Source organism: Halichoeres trimaculatus, unplaced genomic scaffold (assembly GCF_033239565.1).
Source record: "Halichoeres trimaculatus isolate MK-OKI-2021-1 unplaced genomic scaffold, fHalTri1.1 fHalTri1_scaffold_20, whole genome shotgun sequence".
Classification (NCBI taxonomy): domain Eukaryota; kingdom Metazoa; phylum Chordata; class Actinopteri; order Labriformes; family Labridae; genus Halichoeres; species Halichoeres trimaculatus.
This window is the reverse complement of record NW_027437198.1, coordinates 27491052-27510706: the sequence shown is the minus strand read 5'-3', so window position 1 is coordinate 27510706 and position 19655 is coordinate 27491052. Positions and strand designations below refer to the sequence as shown.

General features: G+C 41.3%; 1 protein-coding gene across 1 annotated transcript; it reads right to left on the bottom strand.

The window, feature by feature from the left end:
- Positions 1-1090: 1090 nt before the first annotated feature.
- Positions 1091-17912, bottom strand: galr2b (galanin receptor 2b). The gene is made up of 3 exons (XM_074695788.1): positions 17475-17912; positions 11752-12134; positions 1091-3931 (listed from the first exon to the last, which is right to left on the bottom strand). Exons 2-3 carry the CDS (start codon positions 12123-12125, stop codon positions 3169-3171), a joined length of 1137 nt encoding a protein of 378 aa, XP_074551889.1. The 5' UTR covers positions 12126-12134; positions 17475-17912; the 3' UTR covers positions 1091-3168.
- Between the last annotated feature and the right edge of the window lie 1743 nt (positions 17913-19655).

Here is a 19655-nt window from a genome sequence, read left to right as displayed (position 1 = left end):
AAATCAGATAAATTGATTTGATGGTCTTTATTTTGGGACTCAAGTTTTTCTTAAAGTACAGACTTGAATCCAGTAAAAAAAAAGCATCAACACTGGATTCATCAGTCGGCTCAGTGGCTCCAAAAACCTGTGGACGTGGACACACTGACAGTACATCTCTGATTATTTTATGTTTATAGTTTTTCTCTGCTTCACCTACAAAACCCTGATATGGACGTACGCCCCTGTTCAGAGTATGACCTTCATACTGTAATGTCAGCTCAGGTTTATTTGATATTAACAGGCTCTTGATCAACATTCAGAATCACAGCCTGGCCTCAGGTTTCTCTGAGGAGCTGCTCTCCTCTGAATTTTAATCCCAGCTCGTCGCTCCAGCAGATGGAAGCTATTTCTGATGTGTGAAAATCAGCAAACAGGCTGACAGTCCCTGATATGGACTGGAGTGGCACAAAAAACTGAAATCTTCTCAAGTGATTTTGTCTTATTTCCAGGAGGAAATGTCTTTTCAGGCTTAATATGAGCCACATTCACCTGAGCAGTCCAGGAAAATGTCTGATTTCAAGTTATTTAAAGACAAAAATGAGCTCTGAATTGGTTGAAACAAGTAAAAAAAAAGACACCTCCCAATGGAACCAGACATTTCAGGCTTTTTTTGATCTCCAGAAAACAGCTGAAACCAACTTTTGATCAGAGTAAAACTGAGTAAATGAGATGTATGAAGGCAGATTCATAGATTAGATAGAGAGCACAAACATTCGACTGAATCATGTGTAAGATGAGCCAATCTCAATCCATGTATCTGGAGCTGTGACTGTCCTGCAGAGAAAACAATTAGTGAAACACTTCAGGAGGCGAAGCTATAGCACCAAGACACTCTGCGTTTTTATTACAAGCCTCTAGTTATTTCCCCGAGTCGTAAACTGAGCATTAAAGAAACTGATCAGGGTGGGATGCTCCCCAGAGACAGGCGACACTCTCTCTGACTCTTCATCTCTGGGCTAAAAACAGCCTTCACTGCAGGAAACAGATTATTAAGCTGGTAAACAACGTGTTACATCATGTTTTCAACCCTCTGTTTAAAAATAACGTATATGAACACTGGACTGTACGGGCTGTGTGGTTTGAAAGCCAGCGTTATGAAAGAGAAAGGACAAAGACAGTTTGGAGCAAAGGGCAGATCATCAGGGATACGCTGGACGTGGATCGCTGAGAGGAAAGGAGGATGTTTTTTTTATCTGTCAGAGGGGGGGAAATTACAGCTTACACAACCTGAAGAGAACAACAGAAAAGAGGCAAGAAAAATGTTTATTTGTACGGCTCTGAGGTAGGACACAAGCTTACAGCCAAACACGGAGAGAAAGAAACACTGAGGCTCTGCTTCACGGAGAAACGCACAGGAAATACACGATTTCAACATATTCAGATAAATATAGAAGATCTGACACCAAACAGAAACATGCCATGAGTACATCCTCTGCAAAATACAGCAAAGCACTTTTTAATTACACATGGGTCCAGAAAGTTTTTATCAGATATGAAACGTTTGCCCTTTGACCCCTGATTCATGAGCTCTTTTCAGTTTTCAGATGCAGGGTTTGAGATTGGTGATGCAAAAACAGATCATTATGTTACAAACAAACAGTTTAAATTAATTTATAATGTGTGAGTTAAAAAATTCCATTTTCCCGCCTTTGGTGAGTCACATGACCAGCTCCACGGAACTTTCAATCACTGTGACATCATCACAACTGCTGCCCTCTCAGGAGTGAGATTGACTTTCTTAAAATGTCTCCTCCTGGATGCCACAATTTTGACCAAATCTCTCCAAAAATGAGATATTTTTGTTGTAAATTTTGTCAGGAGTCCATCCATGTCATTTTTGAAGCTGTACCACTTTGACTTTTTTGTGTAGAGGCCTAACTGCAGCAGCTTGTGTGGAGCTGGATCCTCCTCTCCCATTCATTTTAGCAGGGGGAGCTGAAATGGCTTCTTTGGGGTTCACTGACTTTGAGGGCTCACTATTCAAAAACCATTTGAGAAACAACAAATTCATAAATAGCTTTTGTAAAGCAGGACTCACTCTGTCATCTGAGTGAATTTCAAGCCAATACCATTTATGGCCTGGGAGTAGATCATTTTTGTTCAAGGCCCCAAAATTTGGCCAAAATTTATTTTGAAAGGCAAATTGCTGGCTTCTTGTTTGAGATAGGTCAGGAGTGTCTGCAGATAATTTGTGCAGCTCACTGAGACAAACATTTTGATGTTAGTTTGATTTTTCTATGACATTCCTACTGCCATTGAGAGTTGTTTTAGTGTGCCTAGGTGGCGCTAGAGAGCACATTTTGGTATGTTGAGGGTAAATTTTTCTATCATATTAAGTTTTTGGCTCAATTAGGGCCAATTAGGGCTCAAAGAGTGGACGGAATAATAAGAAAGAAACTGACGAAATACGAAGGTGTCCTCTCCCTTAGTGCGAGGACCAATAAGAACCAAGACTGAACAGCAGCAGCATGCACGACACAAAGAAACCAACCAAGTAACTGAAACTGCTCAAGATAGAAATAAGCACATTTAAAAGGTCCAGTCAGAGCGAAGCTGACTTTTTCTGCAGACTGCGTCAGTAAGCGTGTCGACCTTCAGTCGAACACAAATGGCTCAGGACGAGAAGCACCGCGTCCCAAAAGGCCAATCCTCCAGGATCTGAAGTCACACGGGCTCAGGAGCGTGACGAGACCTCTGAACGCCTTTGGGAAAGCTCGGGACAGTGAAACACGTTCGTACAGCAGACGACACATTCTGCGCCGCTCAAAGTGCTGGGGTAAAGCGCCGGGTCTGTGACAGGAAACGGAGGTCAAACACGCCAAAGTGCACGCCATGGTTAAGGCAAATGGTGGAGGGAGGAGACACTGAGAAGCTTTGTAGACCTTTCTGAATCAGAGTGTGTGTGTTAGAGGAGCAGACAGGAGCGTATATGACACACACACACACACACACACGTTTGATAAAAGCAGATCTCTGGCGCTGGGCTCCATGCACACACTCCAGTGCTCGGTGTTTGTGTGAACACATGAGTCCTTTCACCGCTCACCAAAGTGTGAACATCAAGATGACGAGTTTGCACGTTTTTTAGAAACATCCGCCGCCGCGTCTTTCACGGCTGGACGCGCGTCACGTCTGCTGCTGAAAGGGCAGGTTGAGAGTCACCGTGGGCTCTCTGGGCTCGATGACGGGCCTGTTCATCATCTCACACTCGTTCTGCCGCACATTCTCTTCGTTCATCTGGGACACCTCGGTGGAGCCGGCCTCGAACCCGGGGACGGTGTTGGCCATGTGGACCACGTGGACTTTATTCCGACCTTTTTTACTGAGGATGCAGCTGAACACCTTCTTGAAGCCTTTGCGGAAGTGTTTGGACACCAGAGCGTAGACGATGGGGTTGACGCAGGAGTTGGCGTAGGCCATGCAGTGGGACAGCAGCCTGAAGGCGTAGGTGGTCTGGTTGAAGGGGAAGTCCCCGTACAGGTAGCACAGGATCACCACGTGGTACGGGAGCCAGCAGATGCAGAACAGCACGGTGACGATGATGATCATTTTGGTGACTTTGCGCTTGGCCCTCTTGGACTCCGACATGCCGTCCAGAGGGTCCACGGCGGTCCACAGGTACTTGATGGTGCGGGTGTAGGAGAGGCTGACGATGAACACGGGGACCACGTAGCCGACCAGGAAGGTGCACGTGTCCAGCACCTTCCTGTTCTGCTCCTCCCAGCCGGGGATGCACACCGTGCTGTTGGCGTAATCGATCAGGTCGTAGTAGCTGAGGTAAGGGCCCGCGAAGACCAGAGAGAGACCCCAAATGATCACCATGGCGACTACAGCGTTGCATGGCGTTCGTAGCTCTCTGGAGCGCAGCGGGTAACGGATGGCCAGATATCTGCAGAGGAAACAAGAGGAACAAACCGCAGTGATTGGATAATTAGAGGGCATGCCGAGGACGATCAGAAATCTGCATAAACGCGTCGTCACTCAGAGCTGAGCTTCAGCGGCTCAGGATGTTAGAGCAGGAAGTTAATCATGTTAACAGGTCGTTTGTCAGTCACCCTCAGACAGATCCATGGCGGGTAGAGACAGACGACTGGGCAGAGGAGAATCAGACAGCTCCTGTGTGAAAACACGTCGCGTCACTGGATTTATTTATTTGCTTCACCGTGGCTCTCGGTGAAATATCACAGGTGATAAACTCATAATTAAATTCCCTGTGAGGCCGGCACAGATGGTCCTGTGATTAACTGAGAAGACCCACTCAGAGTGGACCATGACGGATTAGATGACTTGGTGCAGATTTATCAACCACTCATTTCTCAGTGTTTACAGTTTCATTTATCAGACGCTTTTGTCAGAAGTGAGTTACAACACAAGCAAGAATTCAGACAGAAGGAAAAACCTAGTTACTGACTCTTCCTCCCCCTGTGGACAAAGAGGAGAAGGCTCAGATTAAGGTCTAAGTGTTCCCTGAACAGATGAGTCTTCAGACTTCTCTTAAAGTAGAAAGGGACTCTGTGGATCGTATAGAGTTAGGGAACAACAGAGGAGAAGAGTCTGGCTAGAGATTTGGAGCCGCGCTGGGCTGGGAGCAACAGGTAGGAAGTCATTTTTCTGCATTAAAATCTCTGAAAACCTTGTTTTTTTTTTGCTGCATTCACCTGATTAAAAAGTGTTTATAGCTCAGATCATATCCACTGCATGGTGTATAGACCTAGCGTCTTAAAGCTGTGATGTGAAGCAGCGAGCACGTGAAAGTTAAGGAAAAGAAAAAAATAATAGTGCTGTCAAGTGATTTAAAAAATTAATCAAGTTAATTACATCTGTTCTATGATTAATCATGATTAATTATACATCTCCCTTGGGCGTCATAAAGTCTATATATAGAATCTGTCTATTATAACACTACAGCTGAGCTGAACTTTGTTTTGAGTGGAGCTGTCAAACATTTAAAGTATTAAATCAGGTTAATCTCAGGGTTGCTGTGGATATTAATCTTAATTTATTTTGCCTTAGCAACCAGACTCAAGAAACAAGGAAATATTTTTGCACTTAATGTGTTAATTGAACACCTTTCACAGTTCATGTTAATAAAAAAAAACAGCTTTGTGCTTCTTGATGAAGCCTGATTCAATTCATCTTGAGAGACAAACCTTTGTAAAAACCACATCCTCAAAGATATTAATGGGTCCTGAGTTTGTTGCAATCCACTTTGCAGTTGTGTCAGTTCGTCCAAACTAGATTTTGTGAAGCCTGAAGCAGAAAAGAAAGCTCCTTCCTGCAGAGTGTATGTGTTGGCCAACTATCCTTTTTTAATTCATTCATTTATTTATTTTTTATACTCAAATCAACTTGGACAAACTGCCCAAAATGTGTCGTCAGCGACACTTCAGGGATTTTTACTCATTCTGCTCAGCAGATGAGTTAATTGAGTTAAATTTTTTAATCAGATTAATCATTATGATGTGATTAATCTGATTAATTCTTTAATTTTGACAGCCTTAAGAAAAGTTTTCATTGATTTCATTTCTACACACTCTAACAATCATATTTTAGTTAAAGGGTGTTAGTTGGACAAGTAGAAGTTGACCTACGTTGACCGCTCGGTTTGTGGCTGAGCTCTTGTTGCTAATTTCTCATTTTGTGCCCATTTACAAACCATTGCTTGTCACTGAATTTTTAAGCTACACAGACATAACTTTATGAAAATGTTTGCCTACTTTTCAGCACATTAAACTATGTCTCCTGATTCAAATATGTAAATATCTAACCTGTAGCTTCCTTACCATTTCAGATAGAGCTGTCAGAAGCAGAATGGCCCCATTAATTTCACCACTGAGCGCTGTTGATGAAGAAATGTTATATTGAATACAGCTTTAATATTTTGTATGAATCTGTAAAACTGTGTGAACACTGACTTGTAAGCCAAAATGACCCTAAACTGGCAGCTCAAGCAGCTGGTTGAAGATCCACTTCCTGATTGGCTAATCTGACAAATTAGACCTAAATTGTTGTTTAAAAAAAAAAAAAGAAACACAATTTCACGTGATGATCTAGTTTGATGAGATCAGATCAGGATAGGATCTTGGTCTCTGCAGCCTCCTCCCCTCCTCCTGCTCTCCTGCAGACTTTCCCTCTGATAACAGCCTCTCCAACTCCACATTTTTGGCTCCTCTCCAGTTTCCACCTCAGGGAAATGATCCTCCATGCATCAGCAGGTAAATTAGAGACAAAAGCAGAGACCAAGTTTCTTATGTGGGTGTTTCTTTGATGTTTCCTCGACGGGCTCTGCACAGTACAGACATTAAATCCCATCGAGCACCCTGCGCAGTGATTCAGACACAGCCTGATGTGTTTATGGCTCTGTTTACTTGGATTAACCTGACAACACACTGCTTTCCTACAGTTACTGCTCAGGTTATCACTTCAGGGTTTGTTTTTCTCTAAATGATGCAGACGTACCTTCAGTCTGCCTGAACAGATGTTTTGTTTCTGCTGAAATGTGACAGACTGGTGGATCCTGAACAGACTCATTTCTGTGGAGCTGAAACTGAACTGAGCACAGAGACTGAGGACGTGTGTTTGGTGTTGTCATTTCTCTGATGTAGCCGTGCTTCTTCTGGTCTGGTCTAATGGGGCGTCCACTCTGAGGCCCATCTCTGACACACCGAGGAACCGGGCCTCCTCTTTAGAGATGTTGTAACTTCATTTGCAGAACAGTAGCTTAAGCCCCACATAGACTGGTTACGTCACAATGCTGTGCCAAAGGCTAGTCCTATTTCAAAGGCTCCTCCAAAATTGAGCCAATGCCGACAAATCAGACGCTGTGAAGGATGAAATTGGTAATTCCTCCTTAACTTCACATATCTCAAGACTCAAGATGATGAACACGGCCAAACCCCAGAAGGAGTCCGGTTTATCCAGGTGTGAATGATTTCTGGCAACAACTTTGCTATTTTATTTGTTTAACACTGAAATTTTTTTTTAATGTGTAAAATTGTGTTGTTTGAGCTTTTATTTTTCATTTTTTACAGAAAATTCAAACAATGAAAACAATTAAAACTATAACCGCTCGAGTTTTAAACATTTAGATTTTTTTTTGTTGCAAAATAAATAAATACATGAATAAGATAAAAAATTAAAATGGATAAGCAATAATAATAATAATAATAATAATAATAATAATAATAATAATAATAATAATAATAATAATAATAATAGTGATAAAGTAAGAGGAAAAAAGATAATATTAAAATTTACTTATTATTTATTTATTTTTACACAGAATTCAAACAATTACAATTAAACTTTAACTGCTCAAATTTTATACATTTTGATTTTGTTATATTTGTATAAAATAAATAAATAAATAAATAAATAAATAAATAAATAAATAAATAACAAAAAATAAAAATAAATTATGATAATTGTAATAATAATAAAAAAGTAAAAGATTTATAAAAATAATAATATAAAATTTTATTATTATTTTTTTTTTACAGGGAATTCAAACAATGAAAGCAATCAAAATTGTTACCGCTCAAATTTTATACATTTTGATTTTGTTTTTTTATTTGTAGAAAATAAATAAATAAAAATAAACATTATCATTATTATTATTATTATTAATAATGATAATAATAATAACAATAATAATAGTAATAATAATAATAAGTAAAATATTTAAAATACAACAAAAGGAAATTATTTCTATAATTGAAAGGTTTTTTTGTTTACGTGTTTGAAAAGTAATGTTAGTCTGACAGGTGAGGGTGGCGCTGCGCGACGCCAGGAGTGACAAACAGCAAATTCCCCATGGACCAGATCTTCTAAATCCAGTTTAACCCTTGCAGTCTACGCAGGCAACAAAGGCTGGATCCTCTGAAGGCTGATTGGCTGGCACGGGTTACATATCTGAAAAACACTGCCACCTATGGGTGTGGCATGCTTTGAGCGGCACTGGTCGGCGGATTTGCCCGGTGTGTGTGGATGAAGTTTTTTTTAAAAACGAAGAAGGGTGGATATAACTGCCTACTACACCAGCAGTGCCTACTATTTTGGTATTCAGTCTGTAGTAGTCAGTATGTGATAACTTGCAAACGTGGATTACATAATGTGTAGCAGAGCTCAGCTCACAGGTGCTGCCAATCAGGCTCCTGATTGGCTGCAGCAGAATGGGCTGTTTGGTTTGGGTGGAGAAGATTTGTTACATCACAGAAATGATCTCCCCAAACACACGTCTCTTTACTCCTTGTGCTCAGTGTGTGGCTCATAGGTCTGTGGTGGCAGGCGGGGGATCAGTGTTTGACCCCTCTTCAGGTGACTGCAGGAGCTGGACTCAAACCACCCTTCAGTTGAGACATGATCGACTCCCGCTGTGAGCCACAGCCACCTCGTTTCATTTCATGTTTCTGTCTAATTGTCACAAAGGAAATCCAGATGGGCACCAGTCGAAATTCATTAACCCCTGAGTTCAGGTAGCCGTGCTCTTTTCCTGTCAGAGGAGGAGGAGGAGGAGGAGGAGGTCTGTCTGGCAGGATGAGAAATCTATTGAACCCTGCGAGGTGTAAACACCACACAGGCACAGGCTCCGTCCTCTCTGAACAGCTGACGCTGCTGTTACTACAGCTCCAGCTCCGGCTCTGTGCTATCGTTTCCATCCAGGATGATGTGTGAGTCTCTCATAAGCGATTCAATTACAGAGAGGAGCACAGTCAGGGCGGACACGTCTGTTTGTGTAATTTCATTAATGTGCACCCTCAGGGTCTTTCCATTTGGAGAGGTTTGTTATCTTTGAGTAAGAAAAAACACATTTACACACCTCCATGTGAGACGGTAATAAGCTCAGAGTTCACACATTAGCAGGCAGAGAGTGGGTTTCCTGGATCCACTCAGACTGTGGATCATGAAGTCAGATCAGCCCCATGAAAGATGGGGATGTGATTCTTTCAGAGAATACAGATAAAGAGAGTCACGCTGAGAGGAGGCTGAAAGCTGCAGAGAAAGAGGAGTCTGATTTTTTTATTTCCTACATTTACCAAATCAAACACCTCAGATTGAGTCTGTTAGAAAGAAACACAGCGGGATTAAAAAGCATTAAAGGATGACTCACTGTTTGTCTGCGTCTCCTCTGCTCATTGTGTTTAATCCTCTCATTATCCAACTTTTCTTCAAAGTACTGAAATCTTATCAAGTATTTTTGTCCCATTTCAGTAAAAAATTGTCTTTTTATACTCAATATGCACCACATTCAGCTGGCCAGCCCAGAAAAATGTCTTATTTCAAGTTATTTCAAGACAAAATGAGGTCTGAATTGCTGTTACTAGTAAAAAAGTATCTGCCGATGGAACAGGAGAAAAGTGCTCGAAATTTGCTTTAAACTAGAATAAAGTCTTAAAGGTCCCATATTCTGCAAAAATCACTTTATTAAGTCTTGTAGTGAAATGTGTGGGTCTTTGTCTTTCCTCCCAGACCACAAAATGTGATATTTAATGACCAAACCTGTTCTTAGTAGAGCTTGTGAATGTAAAATCCTGACCTAAAACCAGCTGTTTGGAGAGAAATCTCTCCAGCAGCGGGGAGGAGAATGCCAAAGTCGAAGAGCCATCACTGCTCTGTTTTTGGCTGTAAACAGCCACATAGTTCCATGCTCAAGCTTCCCATCTCAGAAGAAGACAGACTAAGTGTCTAGAGTTCATTTATCAGGAAATGTTCCAGCTACACTCAGTAAAACTGAGCATGTGTGTGCTAGTCACTTCACGGCCGACTGCTTTTCCAACTTTGGACAGTCCAACAGAGGGCTAGCCAATAGACTGGTCCTGAATCCAGGCGCATTACCAACCATCCTCCAACAAACCTGGGACCCTGGAAATGTGAGTATTTTAAATGCTGTGTGCTGTGGAGCAGATGGAAGAGCTTTTCCTCAGTGTCCCCCCTGTCTCTGTGTTAGCTTCAGGATGCTAACTTTAGCTGCAGTTAGCCTGTTGTTTTAGCCTGTAATGTTACGGTAAACGAGCTTCTCTGTTTTCTAAACATTGTGCACTCGGAGCTCGTGGCGCCGCTCTCAGTGACGTGGAAGAGCGGGGCGGTATCAGCGGTGGCTCATTTACATATGAAGGCCACGCCCACTAAATCAGAGCGTTCTGAACAGAGGGGCTATGAGAGCCTGGAAACAATGCTGCTGTGCTTGATTTATTGGCTTTTTGGACCAAAACATGTTACTACCATTTCATGAAGACATCAATGATCCAGATTAAACTGCAGGAAAGGAGCAGGATGTGGGAGCTTTAAAACAAGAAACTTTTCTCTTCTTCTATTAGCTGATTTTTTTTAACTTGTTACAGCAATTCTGACCTGATTTTGTCTTTAAATAACTTGAAATCAGACATTTTTCTGGGCTGGTCAGGTGAATGTGGCTCAGATTGAGTCTAAAAAGACATTTTCTACTGAAAAGACAAATACAGTGGCGTGTTGCATTCACTAAAAAAAAAAATCCTTCTGTTTTTACCACATAACTGTCTCGTAAAAACAGGATTTCCAATTAGGGATGGGTACCAAATTAGGTACTTTTATAGGTATCGACTGAATTCTGTCAAAAGTAACGAGAACTGATTCACGTAAAATCAATCAAGTGGAGGAGTAGGCAGTTTTCCATGCAGGACATGAACACAACATTGCAAAGTAATATAATGTAGAATAAATTTGTTAAATTGAAAAAAAAAATCCTTTATAATTAAAGGAAATGATATTTCTAAGCATCAGTACCGTATCGTTTCAAGTGTGAAAGGTACCCATCCCTATTTCCCATGATGCTTTGCTGCATGACTCGTTGCTGCATATTTTTGTTGCTAATCAGAGGTGCGAGTTGATACAGGTAAAGTCGGCTTTTCGTGTTTCCTGTTTCTTCATCGAGACGACGATTAAAGATTTTCAGGAATTCTTTCACTTTCAGATTTCCGTATCTCGTAGAAACAGGAAGCTCAAAAATAAATAAAAACTCCTGTTTTTATGAGATAGTTATGTCATAAAAACAGGAGGGTTTTTTATTTATTTACGCCACCGTAGGTAAAAACACTGGTTGAGATTTAATTTGGGGATAAATTTGGTGGGGAGCAACCTTTATCAGGGAGCGATGTTCCAGCTCAGGTATTGCATCATGGATTGATTAAATCAGCTTCATGGGTGCATGAGTGAGTCATTAAAGAGAGTGGTTTTATATTAGAGACCTGAAGAGACCTGAAAGGATTAATTTATCAGATTTTTCCCTCAGGATGCACGACCACACGCCGAGCGTCGCCGGAGGCGGAAATGAAGACCAGAGCGGAGGAAACACGACAGCTTCTCCTCCACGCGTCAAACCTCAACTCTGACACCGTCTCAGAAAGTGTCTCAAAGTTTCAGCCTCTGATCATGTTATAATTTAAGTGACCAGACTATCAGCTCGTTAATTGACATAAATAGAATAAGATTAGCTGTTAGATGGAGAGTAATCACCGCTGCAGGCGCAGGCCTCGTGGCAACAACCTTTTACAGCCCTGAGGGGCTCCACGGGACGCAGCCATCGATCTGAGAGGAGGAACGACACAGCTCGCAGGAATCCAATTAAATCTTTGACAAGGTGCAGCGAACGCCTCGCTAACTCCAGGCGAGTTCAGGGACTCAGAATGAGACGCTCAGATTCTGTCAAAGGAAATCAAACACACAGGAACGTACCGGTCGACGGAGACGGCGGCGAGCGTGAAGCTGCTGGCGTACATGGTCAGGTTGATGAAGAAGTGGACCACTTTGCACATGAAGGAGCCGAACACCCAGCCCTCCAGAGAGTAGATGGTGGCTTGGAAAGGGACGCAGAAGATGATGAAGAAGAAGTCGGCCATGCTCAGGTTGAGGATGAAGAGGTTGGTGGTGTTGTAGCCCACCTGGCCGCTCCTCAGGAGCACGGCCAGCACCAGGCTGTTCCCCACCGTGCCCAGGAGGAAGATGAGCGAGAAGACCACCGACACGATCACGCTGGTCAGGTTGAGCTGGTGGCTGTCGGACGCGTTGGTCGCATCGCCCGGCTTGGTGAAGTCCTCAAAGTCCGACATTTTGGAAATCTAAAGAGACGACAGAGTCAGACCACAAAGCTCCTCATCTCTGAGTTTCCTCTGATACACAAAGGTAAACGGCTTCATGATGAAATAATCAGATTGTGATGCTATTAAAAAGTTTCCCTCAGAGGAAGTTTAATGAGGTTTTTGCCTCTGCAGCTTTAAAAACACACACAATAACTGAAAAGTGAAGACACTCCACAATTTTCCTCATCCAATTAAAGCCCAGCAGAGTCATTTCACACGCTAATGAGACAAGATGGAGAGGCTGCTTTTAATTGGCCGGGCATGAGGATGAGTTGTTCACACAAATTAAACCAACGGTTGTGCAGTTTATTTCTTCTTCTTCTTAAAAACCAGCACAAACCGGACGGAGGATGGAGGAGACAGGTTTTCTGGTTTAGTTCATTTTGCGGTGATCACGTCACGAGTCCTGCTGACGGTAGCCTGACAACAGTTTATTTATCTCCTCCAGCAGCTGTCTGTAGGTGGATTAATCACCTCCACTCAGCACCAGGTCTGCTCGTTGTACCTAGGGTCTCTAAAAGTAGTCTGGGAGGTGGAGCCTTTAGTTATCAGGCTCCTCTTCTTTGGAATAACTTACCGGTTGAGGTCTGGGGAGCAGACACGGTCTCAACCTTTAAGAGTAGACTTCAAACTTTCCTTTTTAATAAAGCTTACAGTTAGAGCTGGATCAGGTCTGAACCAGGTCTTAGTCATGCTGCTGTAGGTTTAGACTGAAACAGGGCTCCTGTTTCCCTCTTTTTCTGTCTGTCCAACTTCTAGTCTTACTGTCCTGTTATAGTTACTGACAAAGGTTTCTCTGGGTTGTTGCTGTGGTTGGTGTTGACTCTGGTTCTGTCCGAGGTTTCTGCCTGTTCAAGGGAAGTTGTTCCTCTCCATTGTAACTTGCTAAATGCTGCAGAGCTCTGTGCTCATGGTGGGTTCAGATGGGATCAAACTCCTTATCTGGTCTTCATGTTGGGCTTCTGATGATAAAGTTTTATTAATTTTAGGGATGTCCCGATATTACATTTTCACTTCCGATACGATACCAATACTGCAGCATTGAGTATTGGCCGATACGGATATTAATCGGATACGATATCAGCATTGAACATGCATACTTTTATTACTTATTTTGTTGTCTGTCATGTTAGAAAAGGTTTGATTAAGTGATATATTATTCAAACAAAGAACAGTAATCAGCAACAGTAGGTATGAGGAAAAACTGACCCATTTATCATTAACCAATGGGTAACAGAAATTTTACAATAAACATAAAAAATACTAGTAATTGAATAAAATAAAGGATAAATTAGAAAACCCAGAAAATAACCTAAATAAATCAAATAAAAACAGCAGGAGCGGAGTCTGGAATGGACTGCTTATATCGGAGATTTTAGTTGCATTCTGATACGATACCGATATTTGTTTTTTTGCTGATATCGGACCGATATCCGATATTAATATCGGACTGGGACACCTCTAATTAATTTAAACGGGTCTAGACCTGTTCATGTTTTTGGAAAGTGTCCTGAGATAATGCTTGTTTTGGTTTGGCATTTTTGAAATAAAGATTGATATTTACAGTGAAACTGAGACTCGTTGAAAGCAAGGGGTGACATCCACTTAGTAAAAATGATCTTTCTGGCTGCAGAAAGACCAGAAGTCACGAACACACCCAGCCATGAAAACAGACTTTTACAGCATTACAAACATATTTACAGCCTGGTTCAGAAAACAGTTTGGGTCTAGCTGCTTGAAGAAAAACTCACAGCCGGCGTCATCGTGAATGTGGCTGCGTCAGTGGATTGGCTTCATTTCACGGTTTCAGGAACAGACGGTGACGTCATCACGGCTACATCCATGTTTTATACAGTCTCTGTTTGAAACTGAAAACTGATGAATTCATCACTCCAGAGGATTTTGTAACCTACCAGCTGTTTACAGTGAAACTGAGACCCGCAGATGAATTTGCTTCTTTTAGGGAGGTAATGAATTGAGTCATGTCGTGTTCAGTTTTCTGGAAGGACCCATTTTGCACAGCTCCTGACCTAAATGCAGACTACTGGAAGTGTGACTGAAGACGTTTATCACTACCTGGTAATGACCCATGTGTTAGTTGTTTCATATTAAACAGTTTAAGTTGTGATTTTTTATTTTAGGTTATTTCCTTACCTTGGTTGTTTGTTCTTTTGTTGCAATATTGATGAAACAGAGTTGGGCTTTTATTTTGAAGGCGGAGTTCAGTGTACACAGGAAATGAGCTAAAAACAATGCTAGTAGGAGGTGAATATAGGTGAGCCAGGATAGCATTGTGCTAATCTGGGAATAACAAAAACATTTTATTGTTTTTTTTTTTGTGGTGTTAAATATTTATTGTTGTGACCAAGCTAACTGTGGAAGCCGCACAAGAGTAGCTTCTCTTTAGCTCGTACCATATGTCAGCTGGATTAGCTCTGTTTGTTTGTTTGTTTTTTGTTCATGGAGTACCCATCAAGTCATTTGTAATTTGAAGCATTAGCATTAATCATGAAGGGTTTGTTTGCTGGGTGTTTTAGTGTTTATGTGTGTGAAAGTGGAGGTTTCATTTCATTTTGGTCTTTGGTAACGGTTTATTTTGTTCAGTCTCATCCTGTAGCTCTTACGGTGTGTTTGTGAGTCGATGCTGCTTAAAGGAAGTAAATAAAAATCTTAAAGACACCTGTTGAGAGGTAAACCATGGGCTAATCTGGGGACGCTACGCTTCCTGATTCTGACAGACTGAGTATTTTCCAAGAGGCTGTATCACCATCAGACGCCGGGTTTCTGAGTGGAAGTCTGTGGATGTCACTCTGACGGATGTGGATAAGTGGAGCTTTCATGTCTCCATTCCCCTCAGCACCAAGGCCATCTTCAGGAAACAAAATGATTTCCAGGTAAGTGGATGGAGCCGCTCACGGCAGAGTTCAGCAGTTCATCTGTCTAATGTAAGGAGCCGTACGGCGTCCTGAGAGCCTGTTTGATTCGCTCTGACAAACAGAAACAGCAGAAACACTTCACAGCTGGGAGGAAAACATCAAGTGTTGATGGTCACGGCGGCAGAATGTCACATTAGAGATAATAACATGTAGTGATTTGGTAAAATAACACCTCCTGTGACGTCAGCTCGTCTCCGGGCCTCCAGGTTTCATCCAGGGGTTGTTATCTGAATCAGGGGTGTTCAACCTGTGGCTCTGGAGCCTCATGCGGCCCTTTGACTCCTTTAGAGTGGCTCCTTGTAGCTTTAGAATACTTTCTTGAAATAAAGATTATTTTCAAATTTTTCCTACAAGTATTAATGATGACAACAAAGACACAAAGTAAAATCATAATATAACATTTTGTACTAAAAATGCATCACCTCTTGGGATTGAGCTTTTAATTTTTGTGATTTTTTTGCTATTACTTGAGATTTTTGGAATTTCTTTATTTCATTTTTTTTTTTTTACATTTTTTCCAAATAAAAAAAAAAAGAATTCCATTTTTTTTAATTTAAGCAAATGTTTGAATTCTTTTAATATAAATCCCTCTCTTCTTTTTCTTTGCAATTTTAAGAAAATTTAACAATTTTTGGGAAATTAAACAAAATTTAGAAAATGCATTGTCAAGGTTTTGTGACATTTCAGCAAATTTTTTGAAATATCAAAAATTTTGCACATTTTTTAATTTAATTTATTTATTTATATTTTAAATTAAACAAATTTAGAAATTGCATTATCAAGGTTTTCTGACATTTCAGCAAATTTTTTTGAAATATCAAAAATTTTGCACATTTTTTAAGTCTTTTTTTTGACAATTTTGCAAATTAAGAAAAAAATTCAAATTATTTTTAAAATTTAGCCATTTTTGATTATTGTCATCTAAACCCCCCCCCCCCCCCCTTTTTTTTTTTTTTTTGCAATTTTTAAAAAGTTTTACATTTTGTTTGGAAATTAAGCAAATTTTTGAAATTGCATTTTAAAGGTCTGTTTGCAAATTTATGACGCAAGATATAAATTTTTGCACATTTTTTTGTTTAATTTTTTTTCATTTTGCTAATTTTTTCCCTAAATTTGCAATTTTTTTTTAAAATAAAAAACTAAGAAATTACATGGACAGTTTTATAGACATAAAAACCTCTCGTTTAGATACTTATTCACCAGATTATACACTCTTTTTGTCTTAATGTGAAGATAAAGTAGATTTTGTGGCTCCTGAATGACTTTAATCCAGGTGAGCTGAAGAAAAATGGCTCTTTTGGAGGTAAAGGTGAAGCAAAGATGAAAATTGGAGTAAAGGGGTGCTCTATGATTCACGCTGAGAGACACTGGATTGAATCAGCTCCACATGCTCCTGTCAGGATACGACTCAAAGGATCAGGAAACAGCCCCAGCTCTGTTTCCATCCATGCTCCTGTAACGATGCAGACGTAAACCCACGAGTTCGTTGACACCACGCCATGGCTGAAGCGCTGAGAAAGCCTGATCCACACTGAAGTGAGAGCGAAGTTTGCTAATTACCCATCAGACAGCCTGTGTTTACAGGAGAGGAGGGATGCATGATTAATTCATGACCAACATCTACGGCGGTGAGTGCTTATTTATCAAACACGTCGAGCTGAAAGAGCAGCACAGCTCAGGCTGAAAGGCAACACGTTGGTGGGAGGATTTATCGGATTTTGGCACTTGACTTATTATCAGACGGTGAGGAAACAAACAGAGGAGAATTTCTCATCGTAATCCTCATTCTGTGTCAGAAACATCTTCAAACTTTAAGATCTCTGATAATCCTCAAGATGGGAAGTGAGAGGTGATTTTTCAGCTCTTAATTGCCTTTTCTGTCCACACAGGAAGTTGTGCTGGATTCTTATTAGAGATCTGGCTGCAGAGGGTTTCAGGGCTAAACCTCCAACCTGCACAGAGCATGAGCAAAGAGTCTCAGGGGGATCAGACAAACAGAGTCGGTTACACAGCAGCTTTAACAGAGAGAGGGCTGGAGCTGAGCCCCGGCTTGGTTTGATTTAATTTTAAGGAGAGGAAACAGAGTTAAAACAGGCTGAGAGGAGGAGGAGGAGAGAGGAAGCAGCCCTCACACTCTCAGAGTCGTCAGCATAAAAAGATCTGATGAGCATGCAGAGATGGCTGCAGATTGCATCACTGCGCTCTGCAGAGGAGCAGGAATAAAACACATGATGTGCAGATATCTGTGAAACTCAGCTTCACATCTAAACTTAGCCCAACAGGACGGATCCCTGCACCTCCTCCTGGTGACTCCCAGCAGAAAGCAGATTCCTGACACACACTAATGACAGGCAGAGTGACAGATGCTGAGTGATAAACCTACCTGGCTGAGGACGGAGCTGCAGAGTCGGACGCTTCAGATGAGGAGGAGGAGGAGGAGGAGGAGGAGGAGATGCCAGCAGACCCTCTCTGTGGAGACGCTCATCCTCTGCTCTGCCTGTGAACATCGCTCTGCCCGTGCTGCTGCTCCTGCTCTCCCTTCCCTTACCCCTACCCCGCCTCCTCCTCCTCCTCTCCCCCTCTCCTTTCCCAGGGACGACTCCTCCTCCACGTTCACTTTAATGTCCTCACTTCACGGCAGGAAGGGAATGCAGAGCGGGAGGTGAAGAGGAGGCTGCGGCGTGCACAATCAGAGCATAATGACGAGGTCTCCCTGACAATAACCCTGAAGGAAAAACTGATTTTCTCTTAAAGAGGAGTCAAATCAGCGCTGTTCTAATGAATGCACCAGGCTCTAACACTGCCCAGTGTGTGTGTGTGTGTGTGTGTGTGTGTGTGTGTGTGTGTGTGTGTGTGTGTGTGTGTGTGTGTGTGTGTGTGTGTGTGTGTGTGTGTGTGTGTGTGATGGGCTGGTCTAATCTTCAGGTGAGGCAGGGGACGATTGATTTCCGTGTAGGAGTCAGAGCTGTTGTTGTTTTTAAATTAAAGCTGTGACGTCAGGACGGCGGGCCCCGGGGACCTCCTCTGTTATCACCTCCATGAGCCTTTGTTTCATGATGATTAATGAGTCAGGGGAGGTGTAACGTGATCAGGTGGTGATGTAAATGAGCCACGAGGTAAAGTATTTATCAACTGTTAGCTAGAGCTACGCTCTGAAACCTGACAACAAGCTAACGTTGTCAGTTTGTACCGTAGTTTAGTAGCCGGCTACATTTAGCTCAGCTAGCAGCCCGGTGCTCTGAGACGTGTCTGTAACGTGTAACACTCGTGTTTTAGCCTTAAAACAATGTTTTAGCTTTTAGCTGTGTTTTAGCCTTCATTCCCTATTGTTTTCTTTGCCCCTGTTTAAGTGCAGCCTGTTTTTTTTTAGCTTATAACTTGTGTATTAGTCTTAAGCTCATGTTTAAACCTTTTGCCGATGTTATAGCTTTTAGATCATGTTTGAGCATTTCGACTGTTTTTGAGTCTTTTGCTCGTGTTTTAGCTCAAATTTTATCCATTAGCTCACGTTTTAGCTTTTCACTTGTGTTTTAGACTTGAGCCAGTTTTGAACCTTTTGCTCGCGTTTTAGTCTTTAGCCTGTTTTTTAGCTAATGTATTAGGCTTTGGCTCATGTAATAGCTTAAATAACATGTTTTAGCATTTAGCCTGTATTTTTTTTAGCTTTTAGCTCATGTTTTAGCTTTAAGCTTGTGCTTCAGCCTTTAGCTTGTGTATTAGCCTTAAGCTCATGTTATAGCTTATAGATCATGTTTTTGCATTGAGCCTGTTTTTTTTTTTAGTTTTTTTACTTGTGTTTTAGCTCAAATTTTATCATTTAGCCCAATTTTTAGCCTTTCACTTCTGTTTTAGCACTGAGCTTGTGTTTTAGCATTGAGCCAGGGTTTTACTGTTTAGCTTGCGTTTTAGTCTTTAGTTTTTTGCTCAAATATAAGCCTTTAGTTTATGTTTTAGCTTTTAGTTCATGTTTTAACTTTTAGCCCCTGTTATAGCTTGTAGATCATATTTTAGCATTTAGCCATTTTTTTTTGCTTGTGATTTAGCTTTTAGCTTGTGTTTTAGCTTTTAACCCCTGTTCTATCTTGCCCCTGATTTTGTGTTTTGCCTATATATTTTTTCACTTATAATTTGCGTATTATTCTTTAGCCCATGTTATAGCGTTGAGATCATGTTTTAGCATTTAGACTGTTTTTTTTTTTTTTAGTTTTTTCGCTCGTGTTCCAGCTTAAATTTTATCCTTTAGCCCATGTTTTAGCCTTTCACTTTTGTTTTAGCATTCAGCTTGTGTTTTGGTCTTTAGCTCCTGTGTTAGCCTTTAGCTCGTGCTCTATCTGTCTCCTGTTTCTCTTTCTTCTGCTCTTCTGTCCTTTTTCTGTCTGACAGTTAGGCTCCAGTGTCCACCATCACTACAAAATTAATCACAGAAATCATTTTCAGCAGACAAAAACACAGACCTCTCTTCTCTCTGATAAACTCCATCAGCTGGCGTGGTGTTGTCATGGAGACTCGGACGACCAGCCCTATCAGGAAGCTCAGAATTAGCATTTAGGAATAACCTATTCTG

Excerpts from the sequence above, each read along its gene's own strand:
- galr2b (XM_074695788.1), bottom strand. The coding sequence starts at position 12,125 with ATGTCGGACTTTGAGGACTTCACCAAGCCGGGCGATGCGACCAACGCG. Across the intron at positions 3,932-11,751 it reads GCCGCCGTCTCCGTCGACCG|ATATCTGGCCATCCGTTACC; the intron begins GTACGTTCCTGT and ends TTTCCTCTGCAG.